At 45.8% G+C, this 20,506-nt stretch overlaps 1 protein-coding gene across 1 annotated transcript in view; it reads right to left on the reverse strand.

Moving 5' to 3' along the window:
- Positions 1-20,506, reverse strand: part of LOC149448930 (tumor necrosis factor ligand superfamily member 12-like) — a 100,394-nt gene that overhangs the window by 18,969 nt on the left and 60,919 nt on the right. The window contains exon 9 of the mRNA XM_089693996.1: positions 11,094-11,172. Within this exon, the coding sequence (XP_089550122.1) occupies positions 11,094-11,172 (79 nt within the window). The remainder of the gene's footprint in view (positions 1-11,093; positions 11,173-20,506) is intronic.

Raw genomic sequence — 20,506 nt, forward strand, 5'->3', positions numbered from 1 at the left:
CCAAGGTTCAGTGTTGTCAGTGGTGTACCCCAAGGTTCAGTGTTGTCAGTGGTGTACCCCAGGGTTCAGTGTTGTCAGTGGTGTACCCCAGGGTTCAGTGTTGGGACCCTTACTTTATAATATATTTATAAACAATATAGGGACTCAGATTAAAAATCCCATTTCAGTCTTTGCAGATTACACCAAGCTGTGCTGTGGAATAATGTCCTTACAGGATGTCTCCAATTTACAAGCCGTGCTCAATGCTCTGTATAATTGGGGGACTATGTGGCAAATGAGGTTTAATGTTGATAAATGTAAGGTTCTGTACTAGGGGGCTAAGAATATGCATGTATCATACATACTAGGGGGGTACAACTGGGGGGGGTCAATGGTGGAGAAGGATCTGGGGGAATCAATGGTGGAGAAGGATCTGGGAGGATCAATGGTGGAGAAGGATCTGGGGGGGCAATGGTGGAGAAGGATCTGGGGGAATCAATGGTGGAGAAGGATCTGGGGGAATCAATGGTGGAGAAGGATCTGGGAGAATCAATGGTGGAGAAGGATCTGGGGGGGCAATGGTGGAGAAGGATCTGGGAGAATCAATGGTGGAGAAGGATCTGGGGGGGCAATGGTGGAGAAGGATCTGGGGGAATCAATGGTGGAGAAGGATCTGGAGGTTCTGGTAGATCACAAGCTTAAAGTGGTTGTAAAGGCTGAAGGTTTCTTACCTTCATGCATTCTATGCATGAAAGTAAAAAACCTTCTGTGTGCAGCATCCCCCCCCCCCAGCCCCCTCAATACTTACCTGAGCCTCATCACGATCCAGCGCTGTGAATGACAAACTCAGCTGGCCCGGGTCTCTGCCTCCTCATTTGCTGAGACAGCAGGAGGTAGCCATTGACACTGCTGTTGATCACAGCCAGTCAGCCAATGAGGAAAGAGATGGTGTGGGGCCAATCCGTGGCTCTGTGTTTGAATGGACCTGAGCTGCTCTGTGCAAAACTACTGCACACAGCAGGTAAGTATAGCATGTTTGTTTATTCCCCCCCCCCCCAAAAAAAATTAACCTTTAGAATCGCTTTAATAATGGCATGCAATGCCAAGCTGCAATTTCCAAAGCGAGCAAAATCCTTTTAAGATCATTAAGATTACTAACAGAGGTATAGACTCCAGAGAGAGAGAGATATAATTTCCCCCAATACAAATCATTAGTAATACCTCATCTGGAGTTTGCAGTTCAGTTTTGGGCACCAATTCACAAAAAGAACATTGGGGAACTGGAGAAAGTACAGAGAAGGGCAACCAAACTGATAAGAGGCATGGAGGAGATCAGCTATGAGGAAAGATTAGAGGAACTGAATTTATTCTCTCTTGAGAAGAGTAGATTAAGGGGGGGTATGATCACCATGTATAATACATAAGGGGGGATATGATCACCATGTATAATACATAAGGGGGATATGATCTCCATGTATAATACATAAGGGGGGATATGATCTCCATGTATAATACATAAGGGGGGATATGATCACCATGTATAATACATAAGGGGGATATGATCTCCATGTATAATACATAAGGGGGGATATGATCACCATGTATAATACATAAGGGGGGATATGCTCTCCATGTATAATACATAAGGGGGATATGATCTCCATGTATAATACATAAGGGGGATATGATCTCCATGTATAATACATAAGGGGGATATGATCTTCATGTATAATACATAAGGGGGATATGATCTCCATGTATAATACATAAGGGGGGGATATGATCACCATGTATAATACATAAGGGGGGATATGATCTCCATGTATAATACATAAGGGGGATATGATCACCATGTATAATACATAAGGGGGGATATGATCTCCATGTATAATACATAAGGGGGATATGATCTCCATGTATAATACATAAGGGGGGATATGATCTCCATGTATAATACATAAGGGGGGATATGATCTCCATGTATAATACATAAGGGGGGATATGATCTCCATGTATAATACATAAGGGGGGATATGATCACCATGTATAATACATAAGGGGGATATGATCTCCATGTATAATACATAAGGGGGGATATGATCTCCATGTATAATACATAAGGGGGGATATGATCTCCATGTATAATACATAAGGGGGATATGATCTCCATGTATAATACATAAGGGGGGGATATGATCTCCATGTATAATACATAAGGGGGATATGATCTCCATGTATAATACATAAGGGGGGATATGATCTCCATGTATAATACATAAGGGGGGATATGATCACCATGTATAATACATCAGTGGTTCATATAGTGAACTCGGTGTAGTTATTCCCCCTGAGGTCATAACAGAGGACAAGGGGGCACTCTTTACATCTGGAGGAAATGTAATCTCCAAACACGGAAAGGTTTCTTCACAGTGAGAGCTGTGAGAATGTGGAATAGACTCCCTCAAGAGTTGGTTCTGGCCAGCTCAGTGGATTGCTGTAGGAAAGTCCTGGATTCTTTCTTGGATACACAGAATATAACTGGATATAACATTTATAGGTAAAGTTGATCTAGGGAATATCCAACTGCCTCTCGGGGGATCTGGAAGGAATTTTTTTTTCCCTGCTGGAGCAAATTGATCCATGCTTTATTGAGGTTTTTTGCCTTCCTCTGGATCAACTGTGGATATAGGATTGTGTATATATAGGATTGTATAATTTGTTTCCCCACTTTTATTGGTTGAACTAGATGGACTTGTGTCTTTTTTCGACAAGACTAACTCTATAACTATGTGATAAAACTCTGCCTAAATGCCACCTGGTGTGACATTCAGGCTATAATATAACGCCAGCCATTGCTACTTTTGATGGGATATCATTGCATTGTATAAATTCTCGATCAGTATTCATATATCAGCCAGGTGGTGACCTTTTATGCAATATGTTCATTGTATGGATAACCACCCTACACATGCATATTTTGCCTCAAAAGTTCTCTCCGGCCCAAGAAAATGAGAAGCTACACATGTTTTCCCCTTCCACTACACAGTTGTACTTGGAGCAAATACAGGAGCTTCAGTCTCTCTCACTGGATCTCAATTCAGAGATCTTTTTGCTAGATGTGTGGTATACCCATTAGTTGGCAAAGTCTACTCTTGAGCTGAGCCAGCCTGTTTGGCGTGTTTCTCCTTTCATAAACACTCTACCATGTTCAGTGATCCTTTGGGTTGGATTCTGTTTGTGAGTAAAGTAGAGAAAACCATCCGATCAATCAGAATGCAGTGTGCAAGAGTACCAGTCACAATGATGGGTCTCCCTGGCATTCCACCAGAAATCCTGGGTTTCTCAAGAGGATCTAGCACAATCTGTTTCTGAATTGCAATTAGGTGAGAGCAATTGAAACTTCTGTACTCGCTCCAAATACAACTGTTCCATAATTTTGTTGTAATTTTTGTTTTGTTGTTGGGTGGTCCATCTGCTGGCTGCTAATAAACACTCATAGTAATAAAATAGTTAGTGCTGGCAGATGGATCACACAGCCCTGCATAGCCCCGCAGTGCTGACTGATTTCTGCCTATTCTAATTGCAGGAGCAGAATAACTAGCAGTTGGCAGATGGATCACACAGCCCCGCAGTGCTAACTGATTGCTTCCTATTCTAATTGCAGGAGAAGGATAACTAGCAGTGGGCAGATGGATCACAGAGCCCTGCAGTGCTGACTGATTGCTTCCTATTCTAATTGTAGCGGAAGGATAACAAGCAGTCGGCAGATGGATCACACAGCCCCGCAGTGCTGACTGATTGCTTCCTATTCTAATTGTAGCGGAAGGATAACTAGCAGTCGGCAGATGGATCACACAGCCCCGCAGTGCTGACTGATTGCTTCCTATTCTAATTGTAGCGGAAGGATAAATAGCAGTCGGCAGATGGATCACACAGCCCCGCAGTGCTGACTGATTGCTTCCTATTCTAATTGTAGCGGAAGGATAACTAGCAGTCGGCAGATGGATCACACAGCCCCGCAGTGCTGACTGATTGGTTCCTATTCTAATTGTAGCGGAAGGATAACTAGCAGTCGGCAGATGGATCACACAGCCCCGCAGTGCTGACTGATTGGTTCCTATTCTAATTGTAGCGGAAGGATAACTAGCAGTCGGCAGATGGATCACACAGCCCCGCAGTGCTGACTGATTGGTTCCTATTCTAATTGCAGAAGAAGGATAACTAGCAGCCGGCAGATGGATCACACAGCCCCGCAGTGCTGACTGATTGCTTCCTATTCTACTTGCAGGAGAAGGATAACTAGCAGTCAGCAGATGGATCACATAGCCCCGCAGTGCTGACTGATTGCTTCCTATTCTAATTGTAGCGGAAGGATAACTAGCAGCCGGCAGATGGATCACATAGCCCCGCAGTGCTGACTGATTGCTTCCTATTCTAATTGTAGCGGAAGGATAACTAGCAGTCGGCAGATGGATCACACAGCCCCGCAGTGCTGACTGATTGCTTCCTATTCTAATTGCCGGAGAAGGATAACTAGCAGTCAGCAGATGGATCACATAGCCCCGCAGTGCTGACTGATTGCTTCCTATTCTAATTGTAGCGGAAGGATAATTAGCAGTCGGTAGATGGATCACACAGCCCCGCAGTGCTGACTGATTGCTTCCTATTCTAATTGCAACGGAAGGATAACTAGCAGCCGGCAGATGGATCACACAGACCCGCAGTGCTGACTGATTGCTTCCTATTCTAATTGCAGGAGAAGGATAACTAGCAGTTGGCAGATGGATCACACAGCCCCGCAGTGCTGACTGATTGCTTCCTATTCTAATTGTAGCGGAAGGATAACTAGCAGTCGGCAGATGGATCACACAGCCCCGCAGTGCTGACTGATTGCTTCCTATTCTAATTGTAGCGGAAGGATAACTAGCAGCCGGCAGATGGATTACACAGCCCCTCAGTGCTGACTGATTTCTTTCTATTCCAATTGCAGGAGAAGGATAACTAGCAGTCGGCAGATGGATCACACAGCCCCGCAGTGCTGACTGATTTCTTCCTATTCCAATTGCAGGAGAAGGATAACTAGCAGTCGGCAGATGGATCACACAGCCCCGCAGTGCTGACTGATTTCTTCTTATTCCAATTGCAGGAGAAGGATAACTAGCGGTCGGCAGATGGATCACACAGCGCCGCAGTGCTGACTGATTGCTTCCTATTCCAATTGCAGGAGAAGGATAACTACTAGTTGGCAGAAGGATCACACAGCCCCGCAGTGCTGACTGATTGCTTCTTATTCCAATTGCAGGAGAAGGATAACTACTAGTCGGCAGAGGGATCACACAGCCCCACAGTGCTGACTGATTACTTACTATTCTAATTGCAGCGGAAGGATAACTAGTAGTCAGCAGATGGATCACACAGCCCCGCAGTGCTGATTAGTTGTTTACTGTTGTTCTTGCAGGGGGAATTTATAAGGGTTAGTTCACCTTTTCAAAAAAAATTAAAAGGTGAACGAATCCTCTATAGCCTCTATAGCCTCTCTGCTCTCCCTGGTCTCTGCTGTACTGACCTCCTTGATGAGCTGTCAGTGCCCATGCAGTCAGTGCAGTGGTCCCAGGATTTGAAATCCCTACACTTCTCCCCATTCTTTCTGTGGGGCCTCTAGGTTGGATCATAGCAATGCTCTGTGCCGGCACTGACTAATCGGAATTGCTCCGATCTAACTCAGAAGCCCTGTAGAAAGGATAGGGATGAGAGCCGGGATTTCAGATCATTGGATCACTACAACGGCTGTGTGGACACTGGCAGCTCATCACCCACAGAGGTAAGTACAGTGTGGACCAGAGGAGTGGGGAGGGTGTAGGGCAGGGGTGTCAAACTCATTTTCATCACAGGCCGCATCAGCATTATTGTTGCTCTCAAAGGGCCGGTTGTATCAGTAAAATGTCCAGAGCACACCCCCCTTACATCAGATGTCAACAGCCCCCCCACCATCAGAATTAAATTGGACTTGCCACCTAGTGTCCTTCGTTGCCAGGACACAGCCTATGCTACTTATTGTCTTTTGTTGCTATTATGCAGACTGCTCCTGCCGCCTAGTGTCCTTCTTCGCTAGGGCACAAATGGCTCCTGCTGCCTTGAACCCTTGATTGATAGTTTCCTTTGTTGTTAGGATTCAGGTGACCCATTAATACCTAGGTGCAAGGTGGCTCCTGCCACCTAGTGTCCTTTGTTGCTGGGGCTTTAATACAGTACATTGGTACTGTACGCTGTACATACAGTCAGGTCCATAAATATTGGGACATCGACACAATTCTAACATTTTTGGCATTCAGGTGAACGGTGTAGGAATTACAACAGTTTGCATATGTGCCTCCCACATTTTAAGGGACCAAAAGTAATGGGACAGAATAATAATCATAAATCAAACTTTCACTTTTTAATACTTGGTTGAAAATCCTTTGCAGTCAATTACAGCCTGAAGTCTGTAACGCATAGACATCACCAGACGCTGGGTTTCATCCCTGGTGATGCTCTGCCAGGCCTCTACTGCAACTGTCTTCAGTTCCTGCTTGTTCTTGGGGCATTTCTTGGGGCAGTTTTGTCTTCAGCAAGTGAAATGCATGCTCAATCGGATTCAGGTCAGGTGATTGACTTGGCCATTGCATAACATTCCACTTCTTTCCCTTAAAAAACTCTTTGGTTGCTTTTGCAGTCTGCTTTGGGTCATTGTCCATCTGCACTGTGAAGCGGCGTCCAATGAGTTCTGAAGCATTTGGCTGAATATGAGCAGATAATATTGCCCGAAACACTTCAGAATTCATCCGGCTGCTTTTGTCAGCAGTCACATCATCAATAAATACAAGAGAACCAGTTCCACTGGCAGCCATACATGCCCACGCCATGACACTACCACCACCATGCTTCACTGATGAGGTGGTATGCTTAGGATCATGAGCAGTTCCTTTCCTTCTCCATACTCTTCTCTTCCCATCACTCTGGTACAAGTTGATCTTGGTCTCATCTGTCCATAGGATGTTGTTCCAGAACTGTGAAGGCTTTTTTAGATGTCATTTGGCAAACTCTAATCTGGCCTTCCTGTTTTTGAGGCTCACCAATGGTTTACATCTTGTGGTGAACCCTCTGTATTCACTCTGGTGAAGTCTTCTCTTGATTGGTGACTTTGACACACATACACCTACCTCCTGGAGAGTGTTCTTGATCTGGCCAACTGTTGTAAAGGGTATTTTCCTCACCAGGGAAAGAATTCTTCGGTCATCCACCACAGTTGTTTTCCGTGGTCTTCCGGGTCTTTTGGTATTGCTGAGCTCACCGGTGCATTGCTTCTTTTTAAGAATGTTCCAAACAGTTGTTTTGGCCACGCCTAATGTTTTTGCTATCTCTCTGATGGGTTTGTTTTGTTTTTTCAGCCTAATGATGGCTTGCTTCACTGATAGTGACAGCTCTTTGGATCTCATCTTGAGAGTTGACAGCAACAGATTACAAATGCTAATAGCACACTTGAAATGAACTCTGGACCTTTTATCTGCTCATTGTAATTGGGATAATGAGGGAATAACACACACCTGGCCATGGAACAGCTGAGAAGCCAATCGTCCCATTACTTTTGGTCCCTAAACAAGTGGGAGGCACATATGCAAACTGTTGTAATTCCTACACCGTTCACCTGATTTGGATGCAAATACCCTCAAATTAAAGCTGACAGTCTGCAGTTAAAGCACATCTTGTTCGTTTCATTTCAAATCCATTGTGGTGGTGTATAGAGCCAAAAATGTTAGAATTGTGTCGATGTCCCAATATTTATGGACCTGACTGTATGTAAGCATTTGCACAGACATTTACATGTGTATGCATTTGGATGAGTTTTTAGGATGCATGGCACAAAAGATATGCCAGATTTCTGCTATCTTTGAGCAAGCTTAAGGATAGTTCAGGCTGTGGATTTATTGAAAGCTGATTTGAATAGCACTTTAGATATGTAGATGCATATGCTATCTCAAATTTGGGACTAAGTAGTCTCTCAAGCACAAGACAAATACCAGTTGTTGGGATTCAATACCCAAGTTAAGAGCAAGGCAGGATTAATGTTTTTGAGAAAATTGATCAAGACCATGTAAGCTCATTCTGAGACAAAATGAATAGTGCAATCATCCGATTTTCATTGCTAGGTCTTCATTATTTCTCCCCTGTCCCAGAAGCCCTGCATCCTTATTCTGTGTCCTCTATTGCCCTTATTATGTCCAAGTTCTACGGCCTGTGGGCAGCACTGGGGTGATGGATAATAAGGAGATTGACAAAGACTCGCTGATCAATCACACTTTACTTTGAATTCTTGCAAAAAACTTGTGGAAGAGAAATGTACATCAAATGCAAGTCTCTCAGAACATGGTGAAGGGCTGGAGCATCAGAGCAGGGCTTCTGATATCGGGTTCGGCAGTCCTTCTGTACCAGGCCTAGGCCTCACTGGGTCAACGGGGGGTCCAGCATGCTATGCTTCGGATTTAGTCAGTATCCATCATCATGCTTCCCCTAGTTTTACCTATCCTGATCCGTCTTCTCCTAAATTTCTCTCCCCATTGAAGCCTTCCCCCACCTTTCTGCTGAATGCTGAGACCAGGAGAGGCAGAGACAAGGGAGTGTAGGAGGATTTCTGTCCTCTTTTCTGCTGCTTACTGCTGAGACAAGGTGGGGGTGGAGACGAGGGGGGTACTTCAACTGCAAGAGAGGTGCGAGGCCCCCATGAAATGACCTGGCAGGCCAAATTTGGCCCATGGGCCTTGTATTTGACACATGTGGTGCAGGGTGTTAGTTCACCTTTTCATTTCTGGTTGAAAAGGTGAACTTACCCGTTAACTAGCAGCTTGCAGATGGATCACACAGCCCCACAGTGTTGATTGCTTGTTTGCTATTGTTAGTGTGGGAGAAGGTTCACTAGCAGCTGGCAGATAGATTACACAGCCCACAGTGCTGACTGTTATTAATGTTATTGTGGGGGAGGGAAATGGCAACCAACAGATGGATCGCACAGCCCCAAAATGCTAAATGATTGTATACTATTGTAATTGAGGATGGAGGTTAACTAGCAGCCAGCAGATGGATCACGCAAGCTTGCAGTGCTGACTCATCGTATATTATTGTAATTGAGAGGGGAGGTTAACTAGCAGCCAGCAGATAGATCACCCAACCCCACAGTGCCTGCTGCTTATTTACTATTTTAAGTACCAGAGAATGTCTACTGGCAGCCAGCAGATGGATCACACAGCCCCAGTATGTACTGCTTCTTTACTATCGTCAGGGCAAGAAAAGGTTTGCTTGCAGCTGGCAGATAGATCACACAAGCTTGCAGTGCTGACTCATTGTATATTATTGTAATTAAGAGAGGAGGTTAACTAGCATCCAGCAGATGAATCACCCAACCCTGCAGTGCCTGCTGCTTATTTACTATTTTAAGTGCCAGAGAAGATCTACTGACAGCCAGCAGATGGATCACACAGCCCCATAGTGCTTACTGCTTCTTTACCACTGTCAGTGTAAGAGAAGGTTTGCTAGCAGCTGGCAGATAGATCACATAGCCCCGCAGTGATGACCGTTTACTATTGTAATTGTGGGGATGGTAATGACAGCCAGCAGATGGATCACACAGCCCCACAGTGTGTACTGCTTCTTTACTATTGTCAGGGCAAGAGAATGTTTGCTAGCAGCTGGCAGATAGATCACACAAGCTTGCAGTGCTGACTCATTGTATATTATTGTAATTAAGAGGGGAAGTTAATTAGCAGCCAGCAGAGGAATCACCCAACCCCGCAGTGCCTGCTGCTTATTTACTATTTTAAGTGCCAGAGAAGGTCTATTGACAGCCTGCAGATGAATCACACAACACCATAGTACTTACTGCTTCTTTACTACTGTCAGTGTAAGAGAAGGTTTGCTAGCAGCTGGCAGATAGATCACACAAGCTTTCTGTGCTGACTTGTATATTATTGTAATTAAGAGGGGAGGTTAACTAGCAGCAAGCAGATGAATCACCCAACCCCGCAGTGCCTGCTGCTTATTTACTATTTTATGTGCCAGAGAAGGTCTTCTGACAGCCAGCAGATGGATCACACAGCTCCATAGTGCTGGTTGCTTCTTTACTATTGTCAGTGTAAGAGATGGTTTGCTAGTAGCTGGCAGATAGATCACACAGCCCCACAGTGCTGACTGATCTGTCTTCCGGCTGCTGGATTTGCACAAGAAAAATAGTCCAGTGTGGGATGAACGTGAAGTGACATTCAGGGCACTTTCTACTCCGCACTCTTATCACACTATAAAACAGATTCATTACCCAATCACAGCACTTTGAATGAGAACCCTATTCTTATTGTGTTCTGATCAGTACTGCCAGAGAGGATTGTTGTCAGTCAGTACTCATTACACATTTGTACCCTTTGGGGAAGCATGGACAGACATGGCCAGATGAGATGGGTGCACTGTAGCTAATATGTTGGATTTATTTTTGTTTCCTGTTAGAGTAACAGTCAGGGCCAGGACTAGGGGTGGGCAGGAGGGGCAGCAGCCCTGGGCGCAGCAGAGCAAGGGGGGCAGAGAATGAACATAGGGCAGTACACCCATTCTACAACATGCGTTAATAGTGAGAGAGGGGGCGCAGTTGTGCATCTTGCCCTGGGCGCTGGTTGGACCTGTCCTGGTACTGGTAACAAGGGTCACCAGAACAAATTCAGACAATGAATCTCCCTGGGGAGGAATAAAAGCAGTAATAAAAACCTGACGGGTGTTTCAGCACTTCCTTACTCATTTACACCACCCACGTTATGCCTGGTAGCGCACTCCCCCTGTCACTAACGTGTCGCACCCCAACACGCAGCCAGAACACATATACAGTATATATCTATTATAATTAATGATTTAACTAATTTAATGAAAGAAATATTAAAATGTATTAAATCATTTGCATGGAGGCATAGTAAAAATCTGCATACAGTATTAATATATCATATAAATATTCTCTGGCACCAAATACAATTGATCAAATGTTCAAAGTTAGCGTCCCTTCAAAGTGTCATATCATCCGACCTACTCCACCTGCCGTGTCTCACCATTGTGGGGTTTTTTTCTGGCGACGGGGGCCTTCCTCTTCTGGCGGTGGCACAGTGGTGTGTCACAGTATTTTCTTGCCTGTCAATGAAAATACATTGAATTAAAGGGAACCTATCTTCTAAAAAAACAAACAAAACAACAAAAACAGTTGCAAAGGATATAAATCCACCTACTTTGTGTGCACCTAATGATTTTGTATTTACAATACCTTGTAAAAGTGGTGGTGATAACAAATACTGTGGGAGTGGCCTGGAAGGCTCCACCCACTGCAGTCTGCTTGCAGAACACTGGGGGGGGGGGGCAGAGACAGAGGCTTCTGCATTCTAGCAACTAAGGACACAAAAAGAGCCATTTACATGTGTACAGCATAGCAAATGGAGCAATGGCGCCACTTGCATCCTAGCAACAGAGTATGCTAGGCGACAGGATCTGCTTGCATCCTAGCAACAAAGAATGCTAGGTGACAGGAGCTGTCTGCATCCTAGCAATGGAGGAGAGTTGGCAGCAGGAGCTGCCTGCATCCTAGCAATGATGTCAGGAGCGGCCTGCCTGCTAGTAAAGAAGAATGCTAAGTGGCAGTAGCCATTTGTGTCCTGGTAAGAAAAGACTCTAGGCAGCAGAAGCCATCTGCGTCCTAGCAACAATGGACGCTAAGTGGAAGGAGCCATCTGCGTCCTAGCAACAAAGGACGCTAAGTGGAAGGAGCCATCTGCGTCCTAGCAACAAAGGACGCTAAGTGTAAGGAGCCATCTGCGTTCTAGCAGCAAAGGACACTAGACGGCTAGAGCTACCTGTGTCCTAGCAGCGAATGACTCTAGATGGAAAGAGCTACCTGTGCCCTAACAATGAAGGATGCTAGGTGGCAGAAGCCAGTTGTGACCTAGCAGTGAAGATGTTTAGGCAGCAGGAGCCACCTGTGCCCTAGCAATAAAGGACAGTAGGCGCAAGAGCTGCTTGTGTCTTAGCAACAAGGGATGCTTAGTGACAGAAGCCAGTGTGACCTAGCAACAAAGGATGCTACACAAGGTAACAGGAGCTGCCTGTGTCCCAGCATTGAAGGATCCTAGGAGACAAAAGTCATCTGCGTTCTAGCAACTAAGGACACTAAGCGGCAAGAGCAGTTTACCTGCGTACAGCATAGAGCACAAATGTACTCAAATGGAGCCGCTTGCCTCCTAGCAACACAGGACGTTAGGAGGCAGGAGCCAAATGCATCCTAGCAACATAGGAAACTAGGTGGCAAGAGCCGCCCATATCCTATTAGCAAACAATGCTAGGTGGCAGGAGCTGCTTGCAACCTAGCAATGATGGACATTAGCCGGCAGGAGCCACCTGCCTCTTAGTAATGAGGTACACTAGGCAGAAGGAGCCACCTACATCCTAACAATGAAGAGCTACCTATGTCCTAGCCATGAAGGAAGCTACCTGCACCCTAGCAACAAAAGACAGTAAGTGGAAGGAGCGCTTGAATCCTAACAATGAAGGATGCTTGCATTCTAGCAACAAATGACACTAGGTGCCAGGAGCCAGATGCCTCCTAGCAATGAAGGACGCTAGGCTGCAAGAGCTACCTGTGTCCTAGCAACAAAGGACACTAGGCTGCAAGAGCTATCTGTGTCCTAGCAACAAAGGACACGAAGCAGCAAGAGCAGTTTACCTGTGTACAGCGTAGAGCACAAATGTACTCAAACGGAGCCGCTTGCCTCCTAGCAACACAGGACGTTAGGAGGCAGGAGCCACCTGCATCCTAGAAACAAAGGAAACTAGGTGGCAAGAGCCGCCCATATCCTATTAGCAAACAATGCTAGGTGGCAAGAGCTGCTTTCAACCTAGCAATGATGGACATTAGCCGGCAGGAGCCACCTGCCTCTTAGTAATGAGGTACACTAGGTTGAAGGAGCCACCTACATCCTAACATTGAAGAGCTACCTATGTCCTAGCCATGAAGGAAGCTAATTGCACCCTAGCAATGAAAGACAGTAGGCGGAAGGAGCTCTTGAATCCTAACAATGAAGGATGCTTGCATTCTAGCAACAAATGACACTAGGTGCCAGGAGCCAGATGCCTCCTAGCAATGAAGGACGCTAGGCTGCAAGAGCTACCTGTGTCCTAGCAACAAAGGACACTAGGCTGCAAGAGTTACCTGTGTCCTAGCAACAAAGGACACAAAGCGGCAAGAGCAGTTTACCTGCGTACAGCATAGAGCACAAATGTACTCAAATGGAGCCGCTTGCCTCCTAGCAACACAGGACGTTAGGAGGCAGGAGCCAACTGCATCCTAGCAACAAAGGAAACTAGGTGGCAAGAGCCGCCCATATCCTATTAGCAAACAATGCTAGGTGGCAGGAGCTGCTTGCAACCTAGCAATGATGGACATTAGCCGGCAGGAGCCACCTGCCGCTTAGTAATGAGGTGCACTAGGCAGAAGGAGCCACCTACATCCTAACAATGAAGAGCTACCTATGTCCTAGCCATGAAGGAAGCTACCTGCACCCTAGCAACAAAAGACAGTAGGCGGAAGGAGCGCTTGAATCCTAACAGTGAAGGATGCTTGCATTCTAGCAACAAATGACACTAGGTGCCAGGAGCCAGATGCCTCCTAGCAATGAAGGACGCTAGGCTGCAAGAGCTACCTGTGTCCTAGCAACAAAGGACACTAGGCTGCAAGAGTTACCTGTGTCCTAGCAACAAAGGACACGAAGCGGCAAGAGCAGTTTACCTGCGTACAGCATAGAGCACAAATGTACTCAAATGGAGCCGCTTGCCTCCTAGCAACACAGGACGTTAGGAGGCAGGAGCCAACTGCATCCTAGCAACAAAGGAAACTAGGTGGCAAGAGCCGCCCATATCCTATTAGCAAACAATGCTAGGTGGCAGGAGCTGCTTGCAACCTAGCAATGATGGACATTAGCCGGCAGGAGCCACCTGCCTCTTAGTAATGAGGTGCACTAGGCAGAAGGAGCCACCTACATCCTAACAATGAAGAGCTACCTATGTCCTAGCCATGAAGGAAGCTACCTGCACCCTAGCAACGAAAGACAGTAGGCGGAAGGAGCGCTTGAATCCTAACAGTGAAGGATGCTTGCATTCTAGCAACAAATGACACTAGGTGCCAGGAGCCAGATGCCTCCTAGCAATGAAGGACGCTAGGCTGCAAGAGCTACCTGTGTCCTAGCAACAAAGGACACGAAGCGGCAAGAGCAGTTTACCTGCGTACAGCATAGAGCACAAATGTACTCAAATTGAGCCGCTTGCCTCCTAGCAACACAGGACGTTAGGAGGCAGGAGCCACCTGCATCCTAGCAACAAAGGAAACTAGGTGGCAAGAGCCGCCCATATCCTATTAGCAAACAATGCTAGGTGGCAGGAGCTGCTTGCAACCTAGCAATGATGGACACTAGCCGACAGGAACCTCCTGCCTCTTAGTAATGAGGTACACTAGGTTGAAGGAGCCACCTACATCCTAACATTGAAGAGCTACCTATGTCCTAGCCATGAAGGATTGCTACCTGCACCCTAGCAACGAAAGACAGTAGGCGGAAGGAGCGCTTGAATCCTAACAATGAAGGATGCTTGCATTCTAGCAACAAATGACACTAGGTGCCAGATGCCTCCTAGCAATGAAGGACACTAGACTGCAAGAGCTACCTGTGTCCTAGCAACAAAGGACACTAGGCTGCAAGAGCTACCTGTGTCCTAGCAACAAAGGACACTAGGCTGCAAGAGCTACCTGTGTCCTAGCAACAAAGGACACTAGGCTGCAAGCGCTACCTGTGTCCTAGCAACAAAGGACACTAGGTGGCAAGAGCTACCTGTGTCCTAACAACAAAGGACACTAGGCGGCAAGCGCTACCTGTGTCCTAGCAACAAAGGACACTAGGCTGCAAGCGCTACCTGTGTCCTAGCAACAAAGGACACTAGGTGGCAAGAGCCACCTGTGTGCTTGCCATGAAAGACACTAGGCTTCAGAAGCCACTTTCAACCTAGCAATGAAGGAGGCCAATCGGCTGTATGCATGTAAACGTTAGGACAGATGTTGTATACATTCGCTGTACGGACAAGAATCTTGTTCCCAGCCAGATCTTAAATTCAAATCATTTATTCATTTTTATGAGCATTATGTAGTAAACACATCATACAGTTTGGGCAACCCCATCCACCTACTCATCTATCATTTACAATTTTAAATAGAAATGTTTCTAAAACATTAACATTCTGGCATTTCTGTTGTGTGGTTGGATGTCTCACTAGGTGAATTCCTTGCTCAGAACCATTCGTGAACACAATAGCCGATACCGAAATTTACCTTTTAAATGTTTTATGGTGGCCAGCCCTTTTTTCATTTATTTTATTCTGTCTTGTGTTGCAACCGTCAATCTACAGGAAGCACCTGAGGAAGAGTTATGGGGCTGTTTATAATTAAAATTGCGCAACTGTTGCACTTCCATTCAAAGAGGAACTTGAAAAGGAAGCCAATTTATTAATTCTGTCACCGTTAACGATGATATTAATTCACAATAGTGCCTTTATTTGCACATTGGCAAGCCTACATTTCTAAAATGGTTTTAGTTTATATTACACTGCTAACAAAATGAACCTTTAATAGATGCATTTTTTATCAATAGTTTAAAGGGTACCTAGCATCAAATATACACTGCTCAAAAAAATGAAAGGAACACATTGAAAACCCATCAGATCTCAATGGGGATGAATTTCCTGCTGGATCTCTATACTGATATGGACGGGGTGATGTGTTAGGAACGTAAGGATGCCCCATCGTTGGATGAAAATGAAAATGATCGACCTACAGAGGAATGAATTCAAAGACACCCTGAAAATCAAAGTGAAAAAATGATGCAGCAGGCGAGTCCATTTTGCTGACATTTCATTGCAGCAACTCAGAATGGTCCTCAGTAGTTTGTATGGCCCCCACGTGCTTGTATGCATGCCTGACAATGTCGGGGGAGGCTCCTAATGAGACGATGGATGTGTCCTGGGGGATTTCCTCCCAGATCTGGACTAGGGCATCACTGAGCTCCTGGACAGTCTGAGGTGCAACCTGGTGGCGTCGGATGGACCGAAACATGACATCCCAGAGGTGTACTATTGGATTTAGGTTAGGCTAGCGTAGGGGCCATTCAATGGTATCAATTCCTTCATCCTCCAGGAACTGCCTGCATACTCTCACCACATGAGGCTGGGCATTGTCCTGCACCAGGAGGAACCCAGGACCCACTGCACCAGGAGGAACCCAGGACCCACTGCACCAGGAGGAACCCAGGACCCACTGCACCAGGAGGAACCCAGGACCCACTGCACCAGCGTAGGGTCTGACAATAGGTCCAAGGATTTCATCCCGATACCTAATGGCAGTCAGGGTGCCATTGTCTAGCCTGTAGAGGTCTGTGCGTTCCTCCATGGATATGCCTTCCCAGACCATCACTGACCCACCAACAAAACGTTCATGCTGAACCATGTTATAGGCAGCAGAACGTTCTCCACGAATTCTCCAGACCCTTTCATGTCTGTCACATGTGCTCAGGGGAAACCTGCTCTCATCTGTGAATGTATTAATGTACGTATTAATGAATGAATTTTGTAGTATTAATTGATTTCATATATGTATATACGGTATATTTCTATTCTATCCTTTATGTCTACTATTTATATGGTTTTATGAAATCTTGATGATTATTTATTGTATCTTGGTGACACCCGAGCCCCTCCTCCCTGCCCAGGACAGCCCAACCCATTGGGGAGGGCCTTATTTCAATCTGGAGGCATAAATGGGAACATACACTCTCAGTCTAGTCAGCTCTGAGGAAGAAGGTTTGTCCTTCGAAACGCGTCAGCTGTACTGAGTGGCTTCCTCCATGATGGGATTCGCATTTGCATCTTGCCTTTAAAGTCCCTTTGAGGACTTACATGCCTGTTTTTATTCGCTGTTTGTGAGTACCATTCTTTTATTCAATAAATTTTGGTTACTGAGGTAATGCGCAAGGTTGGTGCGCTTCTTTTTGTTGTTCTTCCTCACAGTTTCGTTTGGGCTTCCCCAGCCTTGGTGTGGAGCTGCACGACCTTGTCTATTTTGGTGGTTCCTTCCTTTTTTGGAGTTTGTTCCATCTACTCACCACCGGTCTGGGTCCTGGAGCGCAGGAGATATCGCATTTTGCTCATCTGTGAAAAGCACAGGGTGCCAGTGGTGGACCTGCCAATTCTGGTGTTCAATGGCAAATGCCAACTGAGCTCTATGGTGCCGGGCAGTGAGCACAGGGCCCACTAGAGGACGTTGGGCCCTCAGGCCACCCTCACGAAGTCTGTTTCTGATTGTTTGGTCAGAGACATTCACACCAGTGGCCTACTGGAGGTCATTTTGTAGGGCTCTGGCAGGGCTCATCCTGTTCCTCCTTGCACAAAGGAGCAGATACCGGTCCTGCTGATGGGTTAAGGACCTTCTACAACCCTGACCAGCTCTCCTAGAGTAACTTCCTGTCTCCTGGAATCTCCTCCATGCTCTTGAGACTGTGCTGGGAGACACAGCAAACCTTCTGGCAATGGTATGTATTGATGTGCCATCCTGGAGGAGGTGGACTGCCTGTACAACCTCTGTAGGGTCCAGGTATGGCCTCATGCTTCCAGTAGTGACACTGACCCTAGCCAAATGCAAAACTAGTCAGAAAAGATGAGTAGGGAAAAAATTGTCAGTGACCTCCACCTGTAAAACCATTCCTGTTTTGGGGGTCGTCTCATTGTTGCCCATCTAATGCACCTGTTGTTAATTTCATTAACACCAAAGCAGCTGAAACTAATTAACAACCCCCTCTGCTGAACCTAGTGTTATTTGTTGCTAGGATGCTATACTCTGATTAAAAAGCATTCCTTTAATTTTTTTGAGCAGTGTATTTCTTCAAGTTTAGTGAATGCATTCTAAGTAATGAGTAGGTGTATCACTTCCATGTAGTTATTACCTTTCACAGAGATCACAGTACATCTCCGGCAATGCCCTCATCTACTTCTCTCTCCTTTGGGACAGAGCCATCTTTATTCTGATACAATCATGCCTGTGTATTTTTTTTTAGCTGTGTTCACAAATGTCTGACACAGATCAGCCTCTGCTGCAGCCTCTCACCTTGTGATTTGCTACAGTCTGATCACGATCAAGACATTTAATATCCCTTCCATGAAGCAGCAAAATCCTTATTTATTAAAAACGTATATTGGATTCAGTTTAGTGCAGAGGCTATATAGGTTCACAAGTATCATGTATTTTAATACAATGTCCTCTACAGTAAGGCAGAAATGATATTCTACAATGGGAATGCAATGGGAATGCAAAAGAAATTCAAACCCAAGTCAGAAGTAGCTCATCTCAATTGCAAGGTGAACGTAAACAGGGTTACTTGTTACATCATGTACAAATGCAAGTCCTCAGGCTGACGGCAATCCCTACATTGACCGGCTGCAGGATGCTGCACCTGTCCCCCCCAGGCACACTAAAATGCCAGGATGTACACACAGCAGTTAGACAACCCTGTGCACAAGGGGCCTTGTTGTGATTCATCTATATAGCTCTGACATATACCGCAGTGCTGTACAGAGGACACAAAGCCAGTCACATCAGTCTCTGCACCAGAGGAGCTTACACTCTAATGTCCCTCGACAGTCATACATTATTATTATTATACATTTATATAGCTCTGACATATACCGCAGTGCTGTACAGAGAACAATGAGCCAGTCACACAAGTCTTTGCACCAGAGGAGCTTACACTCTAATGCTCTCCCACACTCACACACTATTATTATACATTTATATAGCTCTGACATATACCGCAGTGCTGTACAGAGAACACTGAGCCAGTCACACAAGTCTTTGCACCAGAGGAGCTTACACTCTAATGTCTAACCACAGCCACACACTAATATTATACATTTATATAGCTCTGACATATACCGCAGTGCAGTACAGAGAATACTGAGCCAGTCACATGAGTCTTTGCACCAGAGGAGCTTACACTCTAATGTCCCCTGCAGGGGCGGACTGACAACTCATGGGGCCCCCGGGCAATAGGGGATCATGGGGCCCCTGTGTCCTTGCCCAAACTCAAAAAAGCCTATGAAAAAGGTACCAGGGGCATCTCATGGGGCCCCCTACTGACCCCGGGCCCTCGGGCAGTGCCCGAGTCTCCAAATGGTCAGTCCGCCCCTGGTCCCCTCCCCCACAGTCACACACTATTATTATTATACATTTATATAGCTCTTACATATACCTCAGTGCTGTATAGAGAATACTGAACAATGCATATCAGTCTCTGCACCAGAGGAGCTTACACTCTAATGTCCCCCCACACTCACACACTATTATATTTACAGTATATAGCTTTGACATATACTGCAGCGCTGTACAGAGAATACTGAGCCAGTCACATGAGTCTTTGCACCAGAGGAGCTTACACTCTAATGTACCCCCACACTCACACACTATTATTATACATTTATATAGCTCTTACATATACCGCAGTGCTGTACAGAGAATACTGAACAATTCACATCAGTCTCTGCCTCAGAGGAGCTTACACTCTAATGTCCCCCCCAGGGGCTGACTGACCATTGGGAAACTCGGGCACTGCCCGAGGGCCCGGGGTCAGTAGGGGGCCCCATGAGATGCCCCTGGTACCTTTTTCATAGGCTTTTTTGAGTTTGGGCAAGGACACAGGGGCCCCATGATCCCCTATTGCCCGGGGGCCCCATGAGTTGTCAGTCCGTCCTTGGTCCCCCCACACTCATACACTTTTATTATACAGTTATATAGCCCTAACATATACCACAGTGCTGTACAGAGAATACTGAACAATTCACATCAGTCTCTGCACCAGAGGAGCTTACACTCTAATGTCCCACCACAGGCCTCTTTCCCACCTCTGTTTCCAGCAAAAAGGAGTTGGGGTAACATGGGGGGGGGGGGGCGTATCTTGCATTACCCCTTTAAAATTTTGGGTTGTCCAAATATCCTTCATCCCCCCCCAGGAATTCCCAAGGTAGTAGAGGGGTTTGGCAGTGAACTCATTCCCACAAAGGGAATGAAACGAACTAACACTAACTAACTGACTTTAAAAATAAAGTCTAATATTTCTCATCAAAGTTAATCCAGCAATAATCACGATGCCCAGCGAGTTACACCACATCAATCACAGTGTCCAATGAGGTAGTCCATGCCAATTACAACTGCTTACTGATCTATATACACCACACTCCCACCACTAAATGACAGGTTCCTGGTGGAGGTAATTTAAAGTTACTACCAGGAATCCTACCCGGGATTCCCAGTGGTAAATTTAAAATACCACAGCTGGGAAATTAGTACAGTGTAGACCGTCCATCTGAATCTGGTCACCATTGACTCCACTGGTAT

Source organism: Staurois parvus, unplaced genomic scaffold (genome assembly GCF_062004578.1).
Source record: "Staurois parvus isolate SC_StPar_1 unplaced genomic scaffold, SC_StPar_1.0 ptg000647l, whole genome shotgun sequence".
Lineage (NCBI taxonomy): Eukaryota > Metazoa > Chordata > Amphibia > Anura > Ranidae > Staurois > Staurois parvus.